Source organism: Orcinus orca, chromosome 2 (genome assembly GCF_937001465.1).
Source record: "Orcinus orca chromosome 2, mOrcOrc1.1, whole genome shotgun sequence".
Lineage (NCBI taxonomy): Eukaryota > Metazoa > Chordata > Mammalia > Artiodactyla > Delphinidae > Orcinus > Orcinus orca.
In genome coordinates this window covers 3,562,576-3,586,957 of record NC_064560.1, presented here as the reverse complement: position 1 = coordinate 3,586,957, position 24,382 = coordinate 3,562,576, and the positions used below count along the sequence as shown (strand labels likewise).

Here is a 24,382-nt window from a genome sequence, read left to right as displayed (position 1 = left end):
AGAAAATGACTTCGAAATATTGGGGGGTGGGAAGTAATCACAATTTGTGTTAGGAATCAGTTAGAACCAGGTTGTGAGCTACTTTGTTAACCTGTTACTAAAAATTCTAGGATGAAGAAATTAATCAACAGAGCCAATTGGTAGAGAAACTGAAGACCCAGATGTTGGATCAGGAAGAGGTAAACTGAATACCTGTCATATTGCTTCCAGAAAAGCTTTATAGTCTGTCCATGTCACTTAAATATAAAAGATGGAGGCACCTACAGAGCTCGGAATATACTCGAGTACATTTAAAACAGTTTTGAATATGTTCGTGCTTCACTGTGGGTATCCTATGAGACCAGTACATCATACAGACTGAAGCAAAGATTGACTTCCTCTTAAGGTTTTTGGGGGTTGGGTTTTTTTCAGTTTGAGTTCTGACTGGAGGGGAGAGGATGACTTTTTTCTTTTTAACTCTGTTTTCTTTCCTTGTACAGTGCTGTTTTGTCTTATTTTCCCCAAAACATTTCTTTCTTTTTTTTTAAATTTATTTATTTATTTTTGGCTGCGTTGGGTCTTCATTGTGGTACTTGGGCTTCTTGTTGCAGAGCATGGGCTCTAGGCACACAGGCTTCAGTAGTTGCGGCACACAGGCTCAGTAGTTGTGGCTCGCAGGCTCTAGAGCGCAGGCTCAGTAGTTGTGGTGCACTGGCTTAGTTGCTCCGCACCATGTGGGATCTTCCTGGACCAGGGCTCCAACCCGTGTCCCCTGCATTGGCAGGCGGATTCTAAACCACTGTGCCACCAGAGAAGCCCCCCAAATCATTTCTTACTGATCCTTGGGAAAGACTTACTACACTGAGCTGGAGTAACCTTAGATTCCCCCTCCCTTTATGAAGCATATTTTGTCATGGAAATGATGAGGGAAGGAGTATAAAAAACAGTTAAACACAGATATATGTCTAAAGGGATTATTAAAGAAAATACTGATTTCTAAATTGTATTGGCTTTGATTTTAGTAATTTGTAGTTTAGGGTATGACTTTTATTGAGGAAATGAGAATGTCAGTGAATAAGATCATTTTTTATCCCTTCACCATTTCTACCCTCATCTAACTTGTTCATTTCTGTCATCTTCACTTCCATCTTATTTCTTTCAAGTTCCTTCTCTCTAGTTTTTCACTTTGGACCCTCATTTCATCTCACTTGGCAGAATGGGGGGATAATTGAAAAATGGTCCTTTGTATAAGGTTTGTTCTGGGGAAGGGGGCAAAGACTATACAGCTTCAGTGAGAGATACCCAGCATCAGTGAAATTAATCCTGGTCAGATCATCTTTATTCTTGTTTGACTTCTCGCATTGTTTCTCAAAGGAGCACTAGTAACATTGCATAATTCTCCATTTATATGGTTCTGTCCTGCACATTATAGTAGGACAGTGGGCATCCCTGGCTCCCACTTGGAAGTGCCATTGGCATTCTGCCTCATTAGAAATACTCCTATACATTTCCAGATGCCCCTACTTAAAAGCTACCGACCCTGGGTGACTACAGTATTCTCCTAACTAGTCTCTTGGCTTCTTCCAGTTCAAATTTTATTTACTGATAACAGGTTTTCATGGGGCATGGCTCAGGTGCCACCCTCTGTTGCCCAAAGAAAATCTAAACTCTTAAAACATTACCGATTTCTTTCTTTTTCTGTGCCCACTATTGTGAGCCTTGTATGCCTTTTTCTTTCTGTTATGTTAGTTTGTACATGACAGAAATCTTCCTGTCATAGCCACCTTCTCCATGAATACCTGTCCAGAAATATCCCCCCCTTTTCCTATACTACTAAGCAGTTTGTCATGTCCTACCTCCTTTATGGCTCTTACATTTCATTTTGTATTGCATTTATTTGTGTACCTGTCTGTCTTCTACTAGATTCCTCAAAGGAATCTTTGATTTCCTTTCCATCTCCCACAGTGTCTAGCACAGAGCCTGCACATAGTAGGCATTCAGGAAATCGGTTGAATGAATAAATGTTACCATGCATAATAACATCCACATTTCATTCCTTTTGTGATTTGCAAATGATAACAGAAATAGGTTATTTTTGGTTTGTATACATTTTAAAAACCTGTGTACATTTAAAAACCTGGGTAAAACAGATATTTTTATTCCTTTGTATAGCTTCTGGCATCTACCAGAAGGGATCAAGATAATATGCAGGCTGAGCTGAATCGTCTTCAGGCAGAAAATGATGCCTCTAAAGAAGAAGTAAAGGAAGTTTTACAAGCCTTAGAGGAACTTGCTGTCAACTATGATCAGAAGTCTCAGGAAGTTGAAGACAAAACTAAGGAATATGAATTACTTAGTGATGAGCTGAATCAGAAATCGGTAGGCTATAGTTTTCTTTCCTAATACTATACAACAAGTATTCTTAATTAAAAAATTACCTAAGTAACTTATTTCTATATAAGCTCAAGATTGATAACCTCAGTTCTTAAGGAACTCAAGTGTCAACTTTATTTCCTCCCATATATGAAGCCTTAAAGGTGGACGGAGGAGGGTTATCTTTTTAGTTTCTAAACATCTATTAATACGTAATTAAATGCTATTTTAAAACATATTGACTATTCCACATATTATTCTACTGTTAAAAAAGTAAAAGTTGGCTTCTAGTTGCTCAGTAAAGTTATTAGCTAATTGTTCAAACTAGAATTAAAAATGTGCACGTAAAAATAAAATAGCAGGATATGTAACTTTATGTAACTTATGTTTTGTTCACTGTTATGTTTCCAGCACTCGGACCAGTGCCTTCCTAGGACAGTGTAGTTGGATCTTCCTTGTGATTCCCCAGGGGATGAGGGTTTTGTTTTCATAGCTGTAAGGCGGGAATTGCTGCCCCCCAACAGTGATGCCAGAAATAGTATATAGCTGTGATTGCTGCTGCAGTATTTTGAGTTTCACCATGGATGAGCTCTTTTTCTTAGAAGTTTTCTTGTTGTTAATGCTAACTTCTTGTTTAGGAATCACATTTAGAGTTGGACCCAGGATCACTGCTCACTATTTATCTCCCTATCCGTGTCAAGTGTCTAAAGGAAAGCAGTCAACACTATGAAATGGCATTTTTAAAAGGCTTCCTGCCCCTGGAGAAGTTCCTTTTCCCTTTTTAACCTCCCAGCTTACAGTTAGCTTGTAGTTACAGTTTAATACCATGGAGATCAAGACACCTTTATAACTCTTAACTGAGTTGCATTATTAGCAAACCTAACTTCTGTTTGGAAGAACAGTAGGAGTCTCTTACAACTCTGTAAACTGTAAGTGGGTCCTTGGTCACTGATTTCAGTCTTCAAGACAGTTCTGTTTGTGTCCCAGTTTATATATCAGCACTGTATTGGTAAGGAGTTAGAAACCCCTGGAGTGTTCTGCTTCTTTTTATATGCTTACAGTATTGCTGTTCAGCTGCTAGAGAAAATCTCTGGTAATTTAGACCTGGTATTACACTGTAGGTCAAACTGAGTGAACACACAATATACCGCTATTCAGATACTTACGGAAATGAGCAGCTGAAATGATGGTATCTTTACTAAAAGATAATTGACTAAAAGTAACCTATATTTAAAATGCAGTATCTGATCTGTGATATAATGAATAGTTTTACAGCAACCAGATTCGGTTGGGTTTTCAAAATTGTGGTGACTTTGTTGCTGGTAAGCCAGGTAGTGTTTTAAATTTATAGTAATTTAACTCAGGTAGTAATGGTGCTTTATCACTCTCTCCTGGATAATTGCTTGTATCATAGTACATAGTAGTAGTAATTATCAGGTGGATTCTTTTCAGAAGCTAAGTAGTATATAAAAAGCAGATGAAGAAAACATACCAGCCATCTAGAAGACTGTGAGTTGCATTCTAACACTTATTTTCTCAGACTCAGTTTCCACAAACATACCATACTATGGTCATAAATGAAAGGCAAATATAGTTAATTTGGAAGTTTTCCATTTCTAAGTAGAAAACATTACCCAATCTCAAAACTGAGTGAAATAATACAAACTGTTTGCCCTTAATGCAATTACAATATAGCTACTTTACATGGTCTCTTGGGCCTAAAATATTTTTTAAGTTTGAGCTGGGAGCTTTCGCAGAACTCAGTAGAGAATTCAAGAAAATGAAAGCAGAAAATAATGGTTTTGTGAGTACTAGGTGAAAACTTGAAATACCTGTCAATATTTGAATTGATCTTTCATTTAATAGATTTAACAGTACCTTTTGTTTTGGTTCTGTTAGGCAAGTTTAGCAAGTATAGATGCTGAGCTTCAGAAACTTAAGGAAATGACCAACCACCAGAAAAAGCGAGCAGCAGAGATGATGGCATCTTTACTGAAAGACCTGGCAGAAATAGGGATTGCTGTAGGAAACAACGACGTAAAGGTAACTGTAATTACCAAATATTAAGCATGGTAATCTTTACACGATTCATACTTTCATTTTTCACAGAGTTCTTTTCATACCCATTATCTCCTCCTCACAACAGCCATTTGTAGTAGATGGTATTAACTTAATTTTAAATAGCCGAGGAACAAGGGGGAGAATAAGGGGTGCTTGGGGAGACATGCCCAGTAAGTAGCATTTATTTGGACCCCATGTTTGTTTTTTTCCTCTTTGTAAAGATTTTGCGCTTAGAAGTTATGTTAATAAATTACCACACAGGAAGTATGTAATTGAAACAACAGTGAAAATTAGCTCAAGGAGTAAACTGTGAATGAGTTTGATTGCTTTAAATGTTTAAAAAGATGAAAGGTGAGCACTGCTAATTAATGCTCTCTCTCTATTTTGAAAAATTTCAAACATATAACAGTAAAGAGAATAATATGAACCTTAGAGTTAATCAGTAATCAAAATTTTGCCACACTTATTTTTTCTTTTCTAATAATCTTTTTCAGGATGCTAATACTGGTTATATTAGCACTAGCTTGTGGTAAAAAAATAAATTGTGACCTGGTAGATTTTAAAACTTAGACCAAAAAACCAAAGACTCTTAACTTCAAAAACATACACATAACGTGAAAGATTTGTGTGTTGTAGTAGGTATTTGTTTAGACTTCCTTTTTTGATTAAAGTCTAGTTATAGTAACAAAGAGAACAAACTTAAACTTGGGTTTATAGTGAGAACCAACTAAGCAGCCGTTTAACAAGAGTTGGAAATGAAATAAAAGTTTTCGCTGTGGAGCACACATTCCTTCTGTTAGATGTTATTCAGAGCTACTGTTTGTTGATGGAGGCAGGCCTTCGTTCTCGTAATCATGTCATTTTTTAATGCTGGCTCACCTCATCGAAACAGAGCAAAGTGTTGTTATTAAATGCTGGATGACATGGCTTGCTCTTTCTTCCCCATCAGTCTGAACATCCTGTCCTGTCCTGTTTATGGTGAAGCAATGTGAGATTGATCGAGCTCTGTGGGAATCTTCTGGGATGAAAAAGTAGATTTCCTTCATATTACTGAACACTAGAAAGGTGTTGTTCAAAATTTGCTTTGTAGATTTGTGACTTGTTTTTAGAAAAATCCTTCCATTTCATGTTCAAATAATCTTAATTTAAGTGAAAAAGTGGTAAAGATAGAGAAAATAAAGAGTAAGACTGGCTTATGTCTAGTGGCAGAGTGATAATAGTACAGATACCCTGACACCTAAACTGCTTTTTTCACTAAACCATTACAGTATTTTGAAAACAAGTCAGCCTTGCAAACAGGTTCTTTAAAAAAAAAAAACAGGATCCTCGATATTTTTGTGTTTTGCATGTAGTTCTTTTCCTGTTAATAAACATCAGTAAGTGCTGCTTGAGCTCTACTTGTTTTGTGTTTTTTACATTATGGTTCACTAGATCATATGTTAAGACTATGTTAGCTTTGTAAGAAACTCCCAAACTCTCTTCCAAACTGGCTTATATAGCATTTTTTGTTCCATCCAGCAGTGAATAAAAGTTCTGTTAATTCACATCCTTACCAGTATTTGAGGTCATCAGTTTTTTTAGTTTGAGCCATTCGAACAGATGTGTGATATTATCTCGTTGTGCGGGTTTTTTGTTTTAATTTATTTTTTATTTTTGGCTGCCTTGTGTCTTTGTTGCTGCACGCGGGCTTTTCGCTAGTTGCGGCGAGCGGGGGCTACTCTTGGTTGCGGTTCCCGGGCTTCTCATTGGGTGGCTTCTCTTGCTGCAGAGCACGGGCTCTAGGTGCGTGGGCTTCAGTAGTTGTGGCACTCAGGCTCAGTAGTTGTGGCTCGTGGGCTCTAGAGCGCAGGCTCAGTAGTTGTGGTGCATGGGCTTAGTTGCTCCGCGGCATGTGGGATCTTCCGGGACCAGGGCTCGAACCTGTGTCGCCTGCACTGGCAGGCGGATTCTTAACCACTGCACCACCAGGGAAGTCCTCATTGTTGTTTTAATTTGCATTTGGTTGTTGGTTTTCTTATCAGTTTTAAGAGTTCTCCTTGTACGTTTTGGATAATAGTCCTTCATCAGGTATGTGTTTTGCAAATATTTCTTCCAGTCTGGCTTATCTTTTCATTTTTTTTAGTGTCTTTTGTAGAGCAGAAGTTTTTAATTTTAACAAAGTCCAACTTACCAATTTTTTTCTTTCATGGATTGTGGTTTTGGTGTTATATCTAAAAACTCACCTCCAAGCCCATGGTCACCTAGATTTTCTCCTGTATTATCTTCCAGAAGTTTTTTAGTTTTGTATTTACATTTAGGTTTATGATCCATGTGGAGTTAATTTTTCTGAAATTAAATTTTTCTATATTTACATGTGGATGACTAGTTTTTCCAGCACAGTTTATTGAATTGAATTCCCTTTGTCAGAGATTAATTGACTGTATTTGTGTATGTCTATTCCTAGGCTTTCCATTCATTTCTAATGACCTATTTTTCTGTTCTTTTTTCAATACCACATCATCTTGATTACTAGCTTTATAGTAAGTCTTGAAGTTGGGTGGCATCAGTCCTCCAACTCTGTTGTTCTTTAACATTATGTTGGCTATTCAAGGTCTTACCACTTAAACTTTAGAATCACTTTGTCAATATCTACAAAATAACTTGGAGGGGCTTTGATTAAGATTATATTATATCTACAGATCAAGTTGGGAAAGACTGACATCTCGAGTCTTCTATCCATGAATATGGACCGTCTCCCATTTATGTAGTCCTTCTTTGATTTCTTTTGTCATCTGGATCTTACACATACTATGTTACATTTAAACAACCGTGTCATCTGCAGACAAAGACAAGTTTATTTCTTCCTTCTCAAGCTTCTTATTTTTTTCCTCTCTTTTTTTTTAAATTGAAGTGTAGTTGATTTACAATGTTGTGTTAATTTCTGCTATACACTAAAGTGATTCACTTATATACACACACACACACACACACACACACACACGTACATTCTTTTTCATATTCTTTTCCATTATGGTTTATGACAGGATATTGAATATACATCCTTGTGCTATACAGTAGGATCTTGTTTTTCCATTCTACATATAATAGTTTGCATCTGCTAATCCCAAACTCCCACTCCTCTCCCCTCCTGCGCCTTGGCAACCACAAGAGGATGCCTAAGAGTGGGATTGCTGGATCATATGGCAACTCTGTTTTTAATTTTTTGAGAAACTGCCATACTGTTTTCCATAGTGGCTGCAGCCGCTTACATTCCCACTCACAGTGTAGGAGGGTTCCTTTTCTCCACACCCTCTCCAGCATCTGTTATTTGTAGACTTTAATGATGGCCATTCTGACCGGTGTGAGGTGGTACCTCATTGTAGTTTGGATTTGCATTTCTCTGATAATTCATGATGTTGGGCATCTTTTCATGTGTTTTTTGGCCATCTGTATGTCTTCTTTGGAGAAATGTCTGTTTAGGTCTTCTGCCCATTTTTTGATTGGGTTGTTTGTTTTTTTGATACTGAGTTGTGTGAGCTGTTCTGTATATCTGGGAAATTAAGCCCTTGTCAGTCACATCACTTGGAAATATTTTCTCCCAGTCCGTAGGTTGTCTTTTCATTTTGTGTATGGTTTCCTTTGCTGTGCAAAAGCTTTTAAGTTTGATTAGGTCTCATTTGTTTATTTTTGCTTTTATTTCTATTGCCTTGGGAGATTGACCTAAGAAAACATTGGTACGATTTATGTCAGAGAATGTTTTGCCTATGTTCTCTTCTAGGAGTTTTATAGTGTCATGTCTTATGTTTAAGTCTTTAAGCCATTTTGAGTTTATTTTTGTGTATGATGTGAGGGAGTATTCTAACTTCATTGATTTACATGTGGCTGTCTAACTTTCCCAGCACCACTTGCTGAAGAGACTGTCTTTTTCCCATTGTATATTCTTGCCTCCTGTGTCAAAGCTGTGTGATTGACCATAGTTGTGTGGGTTTATTTCTGGGCTCTCTGTTCTTTTCCATTGCTCCATATGTCTGTTTCTGTGCCAGTATCATGCTGTTTTGATTACTGTACTTTGTATTGTCTGAAGTCTGGGAAGGTTATGCCTCCTGCCTTTTTCTTTTTCCTCAGGATTGCTTTGGCAGTTAAGTCTTTTACCTGCTTGGTCAGGTTTATTCCTAAGTATTTTAATTTTTTGGTGCAATTTTAAAAGATACTGGTTTTTTTACATTCCCTTTCTGGTGTTTTATTGTTAGTGTAAAGAAATGCAACCAGTTTCTATATGTTTATCTTGTATCCAACTACCTTGCTGAATTCCATTTATCAATTCTAGTAGGTTTTGTGTGGAGTCTTGAGGGTTTTCTGTATATAGTGTATATCATGTCATCTACATATAATGACAGTTTTACCTCTTCCCTTCCAGTCTGGATACCTTTTACTTCTTTTTCTTGTCTGATTGCTCTGGCTAGAACTTCCAATACTGTGTTGAATAGAATTGGTGAGAGTGTCTTGTCTTGCTCCAGATTTTAGCAGGAAGGTCAAAAAGCTCTTATTTTTTTGCCGTGCTGTGCAGCTTGCAGGATCTTAGTTCCCTGAACAGGGCTTGAACCCATGCCCCAGCAGTGAAAGTGCTGAGTCTTAAAGACCACTGGACCACCGGGGAATTCCCCTGAGCTCCTTATTTTTGACACTGAGTATTGTACTGGAATTTTGTAATGAAAGTTACTAAGGAATGTACACTGACCACAGTTCCTCCTTGGAGAACTTAAAAGTCATCATTTCCCTGCCACCTAAACATCATTATTTGTTAAGTTTTGAACTGGACATATACATGATTAACAGTGAATTTACTGTAGCGGGCCTTTGAGGAGGAAATCCAAAAATTGAAAGAGGCAGGGTTCATTAGTGGTGTTTGTTTGTTTTTACGCTTACATCCATCTTCCTTGTAGGCATGTATTAACTTTAAGTTTTAGAAAGTAAGGAAGGCAAAAATCAAGCTCTGCTTTACTTACCCTTTATTAAAAACAATATTTAATAAAAGAAAAAATTCCAGACTTCCTACAAATGTTGAGTAGTATTAAAATATTTAATTTTGTTTTAAGATTTTAGAGTCTAATTGGGTAAACACTAACTAGACATTTCTGTCTTTCATTTCTGTTTCCCTTTTTCTCACAGCAGCCTGAGGGAACTGGCATGATAGATGAAGAGTTCACTGTCGCAAGGCTCTACATTAGCAAAATGAAGTCAGAAGTGAAAACCATGGTGAAGCGCTGCAGACAGCTAGAAAGCACACAGACTGAGAGCAGCAGAAAAGTGGAAGAAAATGAGAAGGAGTTGGCGGCGTGCCAGCTTCGCATCTCCCAGGTACGTGCCGCAGAGCAGTGTCCTCATTCCTGAACAGCCGCGTGTAAAGTTTATCTATTGTAAACGTGTTACTAAAAATGACCTTCCGTAGGTTATTTTGAGTAACAACATTAAGAGGTTAATTCAATTAGTTTTTCTTACTCTAGCTGCAGTAAAATAACATGCATGATTTAAGTGGGTTATATTTGGTAACGTCTATGTTACGTATGGGAATTTACTAGAGAGCTGTGACTGATGTGACTGTTGAAGAATCTAGAAGGATTCTAGGGTGAATAAAAATGCGGGGCTGATTTTGTGGCTTTGGCAACTAAATGGGTGAGACCATTCACCAAGATAGGAATTGTAGCAGGAGGGATGAGGGTAATAATGTTAGTTGGAGATAACAGTAAGAATATTATCTCATATGTCAGCCTTTAGTGCCTTATTTTATAAGTGTTAAAAACTTGTACACATGACCATTTCATTGATTAAATTCTTTATCATTGTAAATCTTGCCCCTGAACATTTTAGGTTTAAATATCTTATTCTGTAAATATATGTTTAGATAATGTCGATAAAGCTTGCTTACTTTCAAATATTCTGGACAACAAAGTATGTGTCAGAGATTTTATTCCACCTCATAGCAGTATATTTTTCCCAAAAGCATGAAGCCAAAATCAGATCATTGACTGAATACCTTCAAAATGTGGAGCAAAAGAAAAGACAGCTGGAGGAGTCTGTGGATTCCCTCAGTGAAGAACTAGTCCAGCTTCGAGCACAAGGTACTCACTTCCGGTTATTTATGAGTTATATCTCTATTGTAAGTTATTACCTACTTTAGTATAATTGTAGTCAACATTCACACTGATAGAGATTAGTAGGAATACAGGTAACTTGGAATAGTAAACAAATAACACATTTTAATGTGGCTTTGAAACATATTTTTGAAATCGTGTTTGAATATTCAAGTGGCCAGTCTAGGAATTTCCCACAAAGTTATAAAGTGGTGTGTGTGTGTGTGTCCTGACATAGGGGAAAGCTGTTTCATTTCCCTACCATGTGCTAACCCATCTGTTCCAGGATTCGGCAAAGAAAGTAAAAGGAAACACAAAGAATATAAAGTTACAAGTCAGTATGTCTTGATCATAGAGAGCAAAATTTACCGTTTGGCATTTGGATAATTTAAAGTCGAGTACTGTTAAGGAACATAGCCTCATAAAACCCATTTGCCCCTTGGTTTATATCAAGAACTCTAAGGCCCATTTCCTCTCTTCTGTTTTCTCTCCCCACCCAAACAGAGAAGGTGCATGAAATGGAAAAGGAGCATTTGAATAAAGTTCAAACTGCAAATGAAGTCAAGGCAAGTTCGACGTAGCATTGGATCCTCACAGTTTTCATTCATCCTTGTTAATCTTGAGTAATCTGACGTAATATCTTTCCCCCAATGATTTTAGCAAGCCGTTGAACAGCAGATCCAAAGCCACAGAGAAACACATCAAAAACAGATCAGTAGTTTGAGAGATGAAGTCGAGGCAAAAGAAAAACTTATCACTGATCTTCAAGAGTAAGTATGCTTTCCTCTGAGATAGCAGAAACTACTGGTGGACAGTATATCCTTATTAGAAACCTGCATTTTTCTTTGAAACAATTTTTGACTTGAAAATGAAGAATCTTTTCATTTATGAGTGGAACTTCTAAGTTCCATAGGAAATTTTGGGAAAATGTCTTAGGTCTTTTGATGTAAATATTCAGTGAAAAGTAAAGAATTCCCAACTTCAGCCATTATTACAAATAGATACTACTGTCTTCTCCGAATCATTTCCTTAACTTTTAAAAAATATTCTTAACTGAGAAAAACTTTATTGGAAATTGTGGATTTTAGAAGTGTGTGTTTTAATAGGAGTTATCGTCTCCATTTTTCTGGGACACATTTTCCTACTTCCAGAACCATATGCGTATAGCACAGAATTTATAGAAATTTGAGATCTGTGACCAAATCATGATTTGAGTAGGAACCAGAGGAGAGTAACAAAAAACGATGGCAAAGTTTGGGACATGGGCTTATTGTTAATGGATTTAGGGATAAGAATTCAGGGAGATGAAAGATACAAAATCAAGTTATGGTTTCAAACCAAAGTATAAAAAGTACTGTGGGCTGAACGTAGCCCAGTCCTCTTTGCTGCTGCGGGTCACATCCTAACAGAGGAGGCCTGCCGTGTTTGAATGGTGAGACTGTGGAATTGGAGAGTTGGAAAGCTTTAATGGGAACATCTAGAAGATGGGGATGTTGATGCTGCGAGGTTTTTACTTTGTCAGCCAGAACCAGAAGATGGCATTAGAGCAAGGGCGCCTGAGAGCGGAGCACGAGAAGCTGAAAGCTACGGAGCAGGACAAAAGCAGAAAGCTACGTGAACTTACGTGAGTAGACCCTTGGATCAAGTATAAAAGTGAAAGCTAGATGCGAGAGTTACTGGCAGTACTCTCAGAAATATCCAGTGGATAAAGTTTTCACTTCGTGTAGGCTAAAGGGTGTTTTCCTTAAACCCTCTGAGTTGGTTTGATTTATACCTAAAAACTTGCAATACTTTCTTGTACTTTAGTGAAAGCCAGGTCTTAATATTTCACTGGTAATCACCTAAAACATGACATTTGGTGATTTAGAAGATTTCAGGATCTGCCACAAAAACGGAATTTTTGTCAGATTTGATCTTGCATAAATAAAAGACCATTATTGTTTTAGCCTTGCCTTTTGAACAGAGGCTTTTGCCATTTATTATTTTTTTTTATTTACTGACTAAAAGTATAGTCAAAAAAAAAAAAAAAAGTATAGTCAACACACAGTTTTCTATAATCTGAGCAGGTAGAAAACTCACGATTATAACTGTCACATACCTTGAATTTATCAGAGGCAACTTAGAAGGAACAGTCGGTTGGGATGGGCACACCCACAGGGCCCGCTCAGAGTTGATGTTTTAACAATTCTGCCGAACCTCAGCCATAATTTTGTTTAGAGTAACGTTAACTTAAAATGCATAAAATGTTTTAGTCTGCAATAATTTATAATCTCTGTAATTTTCAGTTAATCAGAATTATTTTGGATAAAGATCAGTATGCTATATGATAATGCATATTCTTAAAATATAAAAAGAACCGCTCCTTATTCCTTGAATTCTGCCATGTTCTCTTTCATCGCTTCCATTGCTATATTAGGACAGTTTTTTTCTAATAAACCATAGATTTAGAAAATTACAAGGCATATAGAAATTTCTTTGAAAGACACAACATTGGTAAGCTGTTTTTTAAAACTATGATGATCTTTTTTTTTTCTATTATAATCTTTTACTTATTTGTAAGCATTGATCCTTTCAGATAAAAATATTTGATTCAATATTTCTGCTAAATATAGAATTTATGGACTCAAAGTTGAAAATGTATTTGTATATTCTTCCACTGTTTAGGGTTATGCAAGATAGACGAGAACAAGCGAGACAAGACCTGAAGGGTTTGGAAGAGACGGTGGTAAGAAAAACTTGGATATAAATAGGATTGGGGAATATTTAATGGGTTCTTCCCCTAGTTACTCAGTTTGAAGACCTACTTCTAAAAATACTGCTTTCTTAATTCAAGGCGAAGGAACTTCAGACTTTACACAACCTGCGGAAGCTCTTTGTTCAGGACCTGGCCACCAGGGTTAAAAAGGTAATAAAATAATACTGGGTTGGTGTTACTGTGTTTACTGTGTCTAATTGCATTCTGAGTGGAGTAGCCTCACTGTCATAAGAGTGAGGAGGTAAGCGTTGCCCTTACTTGGTCTCATAGCACTTGCCCATCTTCTCTAGAGCGCCGAGGTTGATTCGGACGACACCGGAGGCAGTGCTGCTCAGAAGCAAAAAATCTCCTTTCTCGAGAATAATCTTGAACAACTCACCAAAGTCCACAAACAGGTAACAAGGGGAATGTTTTGTGTTTGCTGCAATAAAATCTGAGGAGTGGCATGTATCTGAGTCTTCAGAGTCCTAAGGATTTTCATACCCTGAGCCATTCCATTATTTTATCACGCAATTGTAGAAACAAACAACTAGCAGTTTTTATGGGAGTTAATATTCCTAACAGCCTTTAGCAAGAGGTCAGTGAAAACGTGTTGTTTTCTTTGTAGGGTTTCAGGTCTGTTAGTTTTCTTAATTTATTCATGGTCATTTTTAAATCTCTGGAAGACAAGTCTTTGAGTTAAAATACCCCCCCTTTTTTTTGATCTTTATACATTTAATGCCCCAGAGTCTGAAATACTACAATAATGAGGGGGTTCGTATTTTTTTTTAAGTAATGCTTACTGTGGGGTTTTTTGCTTATTTTTTATTAAGGCTTGATATGTGATTCAGTTACTTACTTCTTAAGTTTCTTGGCATACTTTATTGTATGTCTTTGTTACTAGAAACCTGATGTTTGCAGTAGAGTGAGGTTAAGGGAATTTTAGCCTTTCTTGCTTGCAGTGCTTATTAAGGGACTTGCCAAGTTTATGTGTAATTGTGGATCTTGCTGTATCTAAAAAGGTATTTGTTTCCACCAGATTAGTATCTTAATGAAGAGACCTAACACAGTGTTGTAGCATATTGTCATAGGGAAAAAGAACAGTCTCCCCAATCCCCCAGTATTCAATGAAGTTATATTTTGGGGAGAAACATATGTGAGGATGATATTTATGGGTATATGTATTCTTTGTTGCTGTCTAAATTATTTAAATTAGCTAAGTGAGAAAAACCTTAGTATAAAACGTAGTTTTTCTTTCAAGAGAAATTATGAAATGTTTCTGTTTTTTCAAATCATCGTTAAAGTCAGAATCCTTATTTTTCCTGTATACCTTTAGCTGGTACGTGATAACGCAGATCTTCGCTGTGAGCTTCCTAAGCTGGAAAAGCGACTCAGAGCTACAGCTGAGAGAGTGAAAGCTTTGGAGTCGGCACTGAAAGAGGCCAAAGAAAATGCATCTCGCGATCGCAAACGCTATCAGCAGGAAGTAGATCGTATAAAGGAAGCAGTCAGGTCAAAGAATATGGCCAGAAGAGGGCATTCTGCACAAATTGGTTAGTAGGACACAATAAAACCTTTAAACCAAAAAAAAAAAAAAAAAAAAAAACTTTAAACCTTGCTTTGGTTTGAATGTTTTTATTTACTTGAGAACGTAATCTGATTGATTTGTTATGTGATGTCACAGTGGTTTTTGTCTGTATTTTCTAATTTACCAGAGTGGCATTGTTGGGAATGCAGAGCATTGAGGAATAGCCACCTTAATTAACAGGACAAGGAGATAAATCAGAACTAGACAAGCAAGACTGGTCAGGTGTAGGAGCAGCTGTGTAGAGCGATGTTATGAAAGCAAGAAGAGACTTGCAAGAAAATGTCCTGCACGGTATTTCATGCTTTAATTGCTAGGCATTGATGCAGGAATAAGGTTTTTAAGAGGCTAAGGATTGTATAGGTCCTGGAGAAAAGGATGTAACTGAAAAAGAAAAAGAGAGATAGAGGGATTCACTGAGAAACAAGAAGGCAAAGAAAAACAAGACATTTGGGAATTTGTTGTAAATAAGAAAAGAGACTTAACGAGTCATTGGAGTTGTGTGTTATTTGTTCTGAAGTCAGTGTTTGTTTTTCATCCCAGCTAAACCTATTCGTCCTGGGCAACATCCGGCAGCTTCTCCGGCTCATCCCAGTGCAGTTCGTGGAGGAGGCGCACCTGTGCAGAACGGCCCGCCGGCGGCCGTGCGAGGCGGAGGAGGTGAGCAGGCGTGGCCTCACGCGGCGCCCTCGGGTCTGTGCTCTTTGGCTGGCTTCCGAGTCGCAGCTGTCCGTGGGGATGTTCAGCCGTTGGTGGCTAAGCAGTGTTTTGGATTCTCACAGTAGTGTTATGATTTCTTCATAATGTATGGGATTATAAAAGTAACTTAGCATGGTTTCGTCTAGTTTTTTCATAGTTCAGATCATACTATATGTATATTCAAATTTGTGCTCTTACTGTTTTTAACGTAATATTGGGTCATTTTTCAAAGCTCTGGCTATTGTCTGATGAATATACCATGGTTTATAACTTTTACTGGACATTTAATTATGTCAGTTTTTCCATACTTGAAATTTTCCAAAATTGAAATTTCCATGTATGAAATCTGAAGTATGAAACATCTTTTTATACCTCCTCACTTTCGGATTATTTCCAGAAGATTCCCATAAGTGGAATTATGAGAAAATGAACATTTTTAAGACTCTTGACACATACTAACACACTGCTCTTCAGAAAGACTGCACCAAATTGTATTTAGCCAAGGACACTGCATTTTGTTGCATCTTTGCCAGTATTGAGTATTAATAGTTTTTAAGTTTCTAATTTAATAGGCTAAAATAAGCGTCTCATTGATTTATTAATGAATTTGGATTTTTTCGTATATTTATTGGCCCACTTATATACGTATGTTTTTTATGAATTATTTCTGTGTCCTTTCCCATTTACCTGTTGTGAGTGGTTTTTCTAACTGATTTATGAGTTCTTGTTTGTTTCTTTCTAAATACAAGTAATATCTGTTCCCTGTAGGGGGATGAAGAATTATCAAAAAGATAATTATCAAGAAGATAAATGTCATCCAGAGACACCACCCAATATATTGTATATATCCTTCTGGAACTTTCTTTACATATTATAGCTTTTAAATTAGAAAGTTTGAAGTGTCTAGTAAACATTCTAATATAACATACTACCAACATACTACGCTATTCTATATATGTTACTTTGTAGCCAGCTTTTTTTAACTTGGCAGTATATTCTGAACATATTCTTATACAGCATGACTGATTATAGCTGCCTAATATTTTATCATATGACAGGAACTCAGATTAAATTCTTCAGCAAATCCCAAGTGTGTAGGTGGTTTGGAAACTAAAAGCAGTAGATCACTCTGAGATAGGGACTGGCTTTGTTTCTAACAGTACTAAAGTCAGTTTATTTTAATCCTGCTTTTTACTTTGTCATTTTTGCATAACATTGGCTCTCAGTTTGAGTGGAAAATTATGCAATATTCTGGAGGAATCATATTTCCATAAATTTAATACAGTTTTTTGTCCACACGGTAGAGGATTGATACAGTGAAAAGAGTACAGATATTGGAGTCCCATCTAAGTTTGCATCCTGATTTTTCTACTTTTATGAGCTTGAGCAAGTTACTTTTTAACAGTTAATTTGTCTCGTTTTGACTCCTTTTAAAATTCTTTAAAAATTCTTAAGTGTAAAAGTAAGTTACGGATTTATGACCTATTTAATGTATCTCTGAAATAAAACATTTTTCTACATACCACAATAACATTATCACACTTGACAAAACATTTTTAGTATTATACCAATCCATATTCAGATTTTTCTAATTATTTATTTATGGTTAAGTCTTCTACAGCTGGTTTGTCTACACCAGGGAGTAACCCAGGACTGATGTTTACATGCAGTTATTCCCCTTAAGTCTCTTGTAATCTAGAGTAACACCCCCCCTTTTCTAATGACACTGACTTACTGAGTAGACTAGGCCAGTGTCCTTGAGCATATGCCTCCTCGGTTGTGTTCGGTTGTTTCTGTGTGTAGTTGCCTTGTTCCTCTATTCCCTGTTTATTAGAAGCATTTATTGGATTCTTTTAAACATGTTTACAGACTACACCGTGGGTGATACGTGTTTAATATTGTGTCACATCAGCAGACATTACAGGAGTTTTCCTGCCAATTAAGAGATGGCCTTTGTTTTTCCCCCTTTGGATTAATAACTTGTTGAGCCCCTTTACTAATAAAATGAAAGTCATTCTTGAGAATTACGCAAGTTAAGATGTCATTACCTAGTACAGCACGGGTGCTGAGTAGATGCAAGCTGCCTTTTCTGGAAGTGGAGCTGGGCAGTTGTCAAAAGATAATTATAAATACAGGTAAAAGTTTATCCGTTTTGGATATTGTCCTCACATTAAAATTCACATGTGAACTTTGAACTCCTATCTCATTTGCAGAGAGGATAGTCCATGGCCTTTGTTAAATACAGCTAGGTTTTAGCTTGAAAGTAGAATGCTGATCGCAGTGTCATGACAGCACTTAAGCACATGAGGGAGATGGCTAACCTGGCTAACCCAGGTTTTCAAGACTTGAAGTAACTATAAAAGTATAACCACTTACAGGTTGGTTTCATTGCTTGTCCAAAGGATAATGGTTATTATTTTTTAAAGTCTTGCATCGATCATACTTAACCCATGATTGAGGAGTATATGATCTACATAAGTGATAAATTGTTGAAAAAATTAGATACTTTGTAGAGATTTTTAAATTATTTTTTAATTATTAAGAAAAACATTTCAAAACACTTGGCTTATTTTGGGAAAAGGTGGCAATGTATGAATGATACTGATACTTTCAGTACCCAGTTTTACATGGCTGGTTCTTCTAACTGCGTAATGCTTTGGACAGGTGGAGGTTTTCTAATAAACACAGAGGCAAATAGGCAGCTGAACACGGGATGCCTCTAGGTGACACCTGCTGCTGGGGTTGTTTATTTTATTTTATTGGCCACACCCGCTCGGCTTGCAGCTGCTTAGTTCCCAGACCAGGGATTGAACCCGGGGCACAGCAGTGAAAGCACCAAGTCCTAACCACTGGGCCGCCAGGGAAGTCCCTGGGATTGTTTATTTCACTGTCACTTTCCCCACCACATGGACCTCTTGCTTATCCCTACCCGACCCCGTTTTGTTTCTTACAGCTACCATGTGTGTAACATTGCCAGTTAGTTAGTGGTCCTTGGCTTCATGTCGCTGCCACTGCCTACTGGCTGCCATTTTATTAATCATCTTTTTCTTTTTTAAAAAAATCTAACTTATACATCCGCTCACTCATAGCTCTTGCGGGGAGTAAAAACATGCAGGATGACCTCCTTTCAATATTGTACTGTCCCTAAATGGCTCTGCTTAGGAGGCATATAAAAGGAAAAATTCAGTCATTTAATGTTGCCATCTTTTCAGTTTTGGGGACAATGGTCAAAGCTGTTGGCTAAATGTTTTTAAACTCATTAGTATATTTTATTTAATTCTTTTCATGATTATCTCAAACACAAGTTTTGTATAAATAAAAATATTTTTCTCTGTGCTTTCTTCCATCTTCAGGTGTTAAAAGTAATTGAAGTATGAAGAGGACATTATATCAATGACTATAGCCTGTATCCCTTGGGAACTTTAGAATGATAACCTTTTTTTAGTGTATAAATTGTACCTGGCCTGTACAGCTGTTTCCTGCCCTCTCTTCTCGTAAACTCTGCTGCTTCCCAACACAACTAGAGTGCAATTTTGGTGTCTTAGAAGGGAAAAACGACAGTTTACAACTGTGGCCCTATTTATTACACAGTTTGTCTTTCATGTCTTAAATTTAGTCTTCACTGTGCCAACCTAACTGTGTCATACAGGACTGTGCTTTTTGTACTTGTTTTTTTGTGTTTATTTTTTAATCTCAGTTTAAGTTACCTAGCTGCTACTGCTTGTTGTTTTTCTTTTCTTATTAAAACAATATTTTAGGGGAAATGGAACCTTTAGATTAAATGTCTTAAATTTTACCACTTATAACACTACATGCCCGCAAATTATATCAGGTCAGTACTGTACATTAAAATCCCTTGAAATGACTTCGGAGTTAAAAATTATCTGTATCATCTCTGAAGTTTGCTTCTGAAAACTACTCTTTGAGCACTGAAACCTTTAAAACTGCCTAACTAGACATTTGAGACTGAGCAAGGCTACTTATCTCATGAAACGACTGTTCTTGAATTATCCTGAATAGAAATACTTTACAATATCAAAAGCAAATCTTCTGCTTTTGTTTAAGAAGGAGAGTTTGGAAAAGGAATTTATTTCTGTTCTTCCCAGTGCTTTAATCCACATAGATTGATGGAATGGAAACACCCTGCTTTGTTTTGGTGAGCCCACTAATTAATAGAAGAATTGGATGGATAATGATTTGTCATCTTACTATAGTGAAGTGAACTAAGATATTATAGGATTAAACATAATTTTATATTGTTAGTACCGTATTGTTTGATCTAAATTTATAGCCTATGGAAATTGAGAAAAAATGTGGAAGGACAAGACAAATATATGGTAAATTTATAAATATATAGGTTAAATTTTGGTCTGAAATCCCTGAGGTTTTTTACCTGGTACACTAAGTCATAACACTATAATTTATTTCTTGTTTAGTCTAGAAGTAGTAAATTATTTGCAAGTCACTAACAATCCTCAAATAAATTATTTTGTTGGCAGTAGCTGGTAATTTTGTTGTTAAGTGTACCTGTTCTTCTTCCTCAGATGATTAAACTAAGTCAGCAGTTTGTTTTAGAAGCTATAAAAGTTAACAGGGGAAGAGATTTCAATATGTGCTTCATCAGTTGGGGGTGGGTAACTGCAATTGTGTTAGCAGAAATTTGCAGAGAATGGGGATTTAAGGTTACTCAGAAGAGAAAGTTGGAAAGTTCTGTTAGGTTCTGGGTGGCAGAATTAACTTTTCGAAAAAGTTTTATATACAGATATTTGTATTAAATTTGGAGCCGTAGTCAGAAGACTCAGATCACAATTGGCGTATTTTTCTATTTCCTTAACTGTTGCAATTTCCACTTTTATAATAGTTTCGATTTAAAAGATAAATTTATTTTTTTAACAGTCAAAAATCCTTGCTGTTACGATCTGCAACCTTACAAATGATTGTATTGTTTTTAGGAATGATCAAAAGAAACACTCCAAAAATTGAGGTGAAACCTTGTAGAGCAGCAAGATTGAAGCAGGGCAGTTCACTAAAAAAAAGTGCTACCACCTATTTGTGATGATAGTTTTCTAAATGGAGAAATGTTTGGCTGCATTCACATAGACATTTGTATTTTGTTTTCAAACGAAAGCTTGCTTTTTGGGCAATATTCTTAGATGAAGCAGAATTTTTTTTCTCTCTTTTGTCTGAATATGGTAGTTTCATTCTCATAAGATACATCATGGTATTGGTACTATGTAACAAACGATGAATTGTAACTAGCATGTGGTTCAGAGTATACAGTGCTAGGGTTTTTAAAATATCTTAATGGTTCTTTTCTATTTATAATTTCAAACTTTCACAAAATGTACAGAGAATTTCCTAAATTTGTTTTCACTGAACTGCTTTTGCTATGGTAGGTCATTAAACACAGCATTTACTCTTACAAATGAAAATTTCTGATCATCTGGAACATTGACACTTATTTCAATTTGCAGTGTCTTTTATTTTTGACTGACTATATTAATATTCTTCTGAGTGGTATTGATAAATGGTTCAGAAGACAAACTCAGTGAAATAAAAATATTTATTCATGGTGATCAATTAAATTATTTGCCTAATTTAAGAAAACTACTGTGCATAACTCTCAATTTGACAGGAGGTGATAGAAAAGAGTCTGAGTCCACCTGTGGAATGTGTTGGTTTCTTTTCAGTGCTTGAAGATACATTCATACATTCATACATTGGTTTGGGAAGGCGCCATGTAATTATAGCTAACCTGCATGCTGTAAATGTCTTCTGTGTTCAAATAAAGAGGAAAACATTTTTTGGAATGTCATGACTTTCTTAAACTCAATTCAGTGACGTATTAGGTTGATTTTACATGACCAAGTGGCCTTCTTTCTTGACAGAACAGTGACTAATATGTCATTATATTCATGTGTACTTTGTCTCCTAATGTATTGCATACGCTTTGGACATCAAGTATTAAATATGTAGGCTGAAGAATTAAGAGCTAGAGATGAACCATCAGCCTCCCTTACGTTATTTTACATCAGTGTAGCCTGATACGTGATGCGGACACTTCGCCGTGTTATTCTTCCCCCAAAACTATTAACCCCAGTCTGATCGTGAGAAAAACATCAAACTAACCAAATGGAGGGGCATTCTACCAAATGCCTGACCAGTACTCTTCCGAAGTGTAAAGGTCGTGGAAAACCAGGAAGATAAGCCTGAGGAGACTTGGCAGCCGGACGCAGTGACGCAGGGCAGTGTCCTGGGTTGGACCCTGGAACAGTAGAAGGACATCGGGGAAAACTGGTGAAATCTGTTAGCAGTAGTGTGCCGGTTAATTTCCTAGTTCTGACAAAGTTGCAGTGGTGATGTGAGATGGTACATTAGGAGTGAGAGTATGAGGGTGACTCCCTGTATTACCTTTGCTACTTTTTTGTAAGTTAAAATCATTCTGAAATAAAAGGTTTATTTACTAATTTATAAGGCAGCAAGCCACAAAGAACAATAGAGGAGACCACAAGCAGGAAAGCAAAACTCAGCAGACACCTGACTCAACCAGCAGTGGGGAACGCCAGGGAGCAGCTCGGTATCCCCCCCAGAGCACCCCTAAATGGTCATGAATGTGACCTCCGTACCTCTGGAAGTAGGAGTGGAAGGAGGCTGAAATAGGACTGGTCGAAAGTCTATCTAGACCTTTCCGTTTGACCCGCAGATCCCTTCTTCAACGCTGCACAGCTTGCCAGCTGCCCCTCTCACATCCCAGGGTGAGCCTGTGTATTCTCTCGGAAGGGTAAAGCAGAGGGTCTCCAGATGCAAGTGCTGGCGGCAGCTGAGGGTGGGGTGACGTGCTGGAAACGAGGAGTGCGCCCGTTAGCAGTGTCTCCCCTCATTGCCACAGCTCCCCTTTGGCGCTGCTAGGGGTTGAATTGTGTACCCTCAAACTTCCTGTGTTAAAGTCTCAGTCCTCAAGAATGTGACCTTCCTTGGAGGTAGGGCCTTTTTGGGCGTAATCAAGTTAAAGGTCATCAGGGTGGCTCTTGCCAATGTGACTTGTGACATAAAAGAGAAATTTGACAGGTGCATGGAGGGAGACGCAGGGAGAAGGTGGCCATCTACAAGCCGTGGAGAGACAAACAGTCCTCCCTTCATAGCCCTCTGACGGAGCCAACCCTGCCAACACCCTGGTTTGGGGCTTGTAGCCTCCAGAACTGTGAGACCATTTCTACTACCTCGCCTAGTCTGTGGTGCTTGCTTTCATCAGCCCGAGCAGACCAGTGTGATTGCCGACACTGGCAGCAAGCTGGGCCCTCTAAGCATTCCTCCTTTCTTTCCTTCGGTTTGCGTCTTGTTAATACCATCCAGTTGTCAGTGGTGTGAAGGGGGCCGGTGAGGGGTACCAGGCGTACACGGTCCCTTAGTGGGCGAAGAGCCCGGGCCACATGGCCACCTCTCCAGCAGCAGGTGGCCTCCCTTGGGGAGCCTGCCCTTCAGCCTCAGAGAGGAGCTTCCTGCCCACCTGCTCTATGGTGGTGGGCGGGGGAAGGGCAGCCTTGGCCCACTAGGATCCAGTGAGGTGTTTCCTCCCCACCACCAGTCCCAGCCAGGGTCTCATCCTGGCCTGCCCGCACCCCAGAGGGATGCTTCCCGCTCACCTAGTGATTGGACCAGCTCTAGCCTGGGAAACCTAGCAAGCTTCACCATCCATTGGGCGGCAGCCATGCCATTGCAATGAGATCCGAACCCCAGACATGGGGAAGGAGCCCCTTCCAAGTCTGTTCCTTCCCTGGGTACTCTCCCTTAGCCCTAGACTGTTCTTGAAAGTTCTCTGTACCCATTTCTAGTTCATCCCCTCGGACCTGGCCTGATACAGAGGGTAATATGAACGTTTGCAATCAGAATACTTAGAAGCCCAACCTTCTTCCATTGCTTGGTCACCTGAATGCTGGCAACCAGGCTTATGCTTTCCGGCCAGGAGATGAGAGGACTTCGGTGAAAAGTTTGACAACTGATACAAGCAGTACCCCAAGAAGCACAGTTTCAGAAATGCCACAGTCAACAGTCCTACTCCTGTGAACCAATTGCTTCCAGTCAGCTTCATCGTGTCCCCACCTTACATAGGTGCAGACAGCCAAGGATCACGAAGCATGTGAAGAAAGCCTTTACGATGACAGGATCAAAACAGAAAATAATAATAATATGGAGGAAAGTGGAACTATGAAAGGGGAAGAAAACATTTTTAAAAACATACTAAATTTAATACCTTTCACTTCCACCTTGAAGAGCATGGATATTAAAGTGCTAATATAATTACCTTCCCTAGTATATCTTTTTTACTTTTTCTTATGTATAAAAAACAAAAACATGCACGGTTTGTGAGGAAATGACAAATTTCAGAAAATTCAGAATCTGAATACACTCTATACATAGCTTCTAGATAAAGACACAAAATTACCAGACACTCAGAGGCCCCCTGGGCCCATTCTAGTGACTCCCCTTAAGGTTTAATATTGTTCTGGTATCTAACAAAAAGATCACTCTACCTGTATTTTATATAAATGTTATGACACAGTATAACCACTTTTGGATTGGGCTTTTTTATTCCTTATGTTGTCTGTGAATATACCTATATGCTTGCCTGTTATGATCATGCATTGCCACTGTTGCATAGGATTCCATAGTGTAAACATTTAACAATTTATCCCAATGTGTATTACAATATGAGTGATTTTCAGTTTGTGTCTATTGAGAATAGCACTGGTATATAAATTCTAGAACTTGGGGGAAAAAAAAACCTAATAGAGCCTCAAGATTTTGACATAGTGAAAAAAGAGTTTGTCTCCACTAAACAAA

The 24,382-nt window shown here is 37.7% G+C and overlaps 1 protein-coding gene and 1 long non-coding RNA gene across 3 annotated transcripts in view; one reads left to right on the top strand and one right to left on the bottom strand.

Moving 5' to 3' along the window:
- KIF5B (kinesin family member 5B) overlaps positions 1 to 21,351 on the top strand; it is a 44,061-nt gene extending 22,710 nt beyond the window's left edge. The window contains exons 13-26 of one of the 2 annotated variants that reach the window (XM_012536297.3): positions 111 to 179; positions 2,152 to 2,358; positions 4,252 to 4,395; positions 9,562 to 9,750; positions 10,394 to 10,511; positions 11,028 to 11,089; positions 11,184 to 11,293; positions 12,046 to 12,147; positions 13,188 to 13,248; positions 13,357 to 13,428; positions 13,569 to 13,673; positions 14,594 to 14,810; positions 15,386 to 15,502; positions 18,895 to 21,351. In XM_012536297.3, the coding sequence (XP_012391751.1) occupies positions 111 to 179; positions 2,152 to 2,358; positions 4,252 to 4,395; positions 9,562 to 9,750; positions 10,394 to 10,511; positions 11,028 to 11,089; positions 11,184 to 11,293; positions 12,046 to 12,147; positions 13,188 to 13,248; positions 13,357 to 13,428; positions 13,569 to 13,673; positions 14,594 to 14,810; positions 15,386 to 15,502; positions 18,895 to 18,911 (1,590 nt within the window). In that variant the 3' untranslated portion in view covers positions 18,912 to 21,351. Of the gene's footprint in view, positions 1 to 110; positions 180 to 2,151; positions 2,359 to 4,251; positions 4,396 to 9,561; positions 9,751 to 10,393; positions 10,512 to 11,027; positions 11,094 to 11,183; positions 11,294 to 12,045; positions 12,148 to 13,187; positions 13,249 to 13,356; positions 13,429 to 13,568; positions 13,674 to 14,593; positions 14,811 to 15,385; positions 15,503 to 18,894 lie in introns of both variants that reach the window. The other variant, XM_049706468.1, reaches the window with a different exon arrangement.
- LOC125963619 (uncharacterized) overlaps positions 1 to 24,382 on the bottom strand; it is a 687,634-nt gene that overhangs the window by 4,297 nt on the left and 658,955 nt on the right. The window lies entirely within an intron of this gene.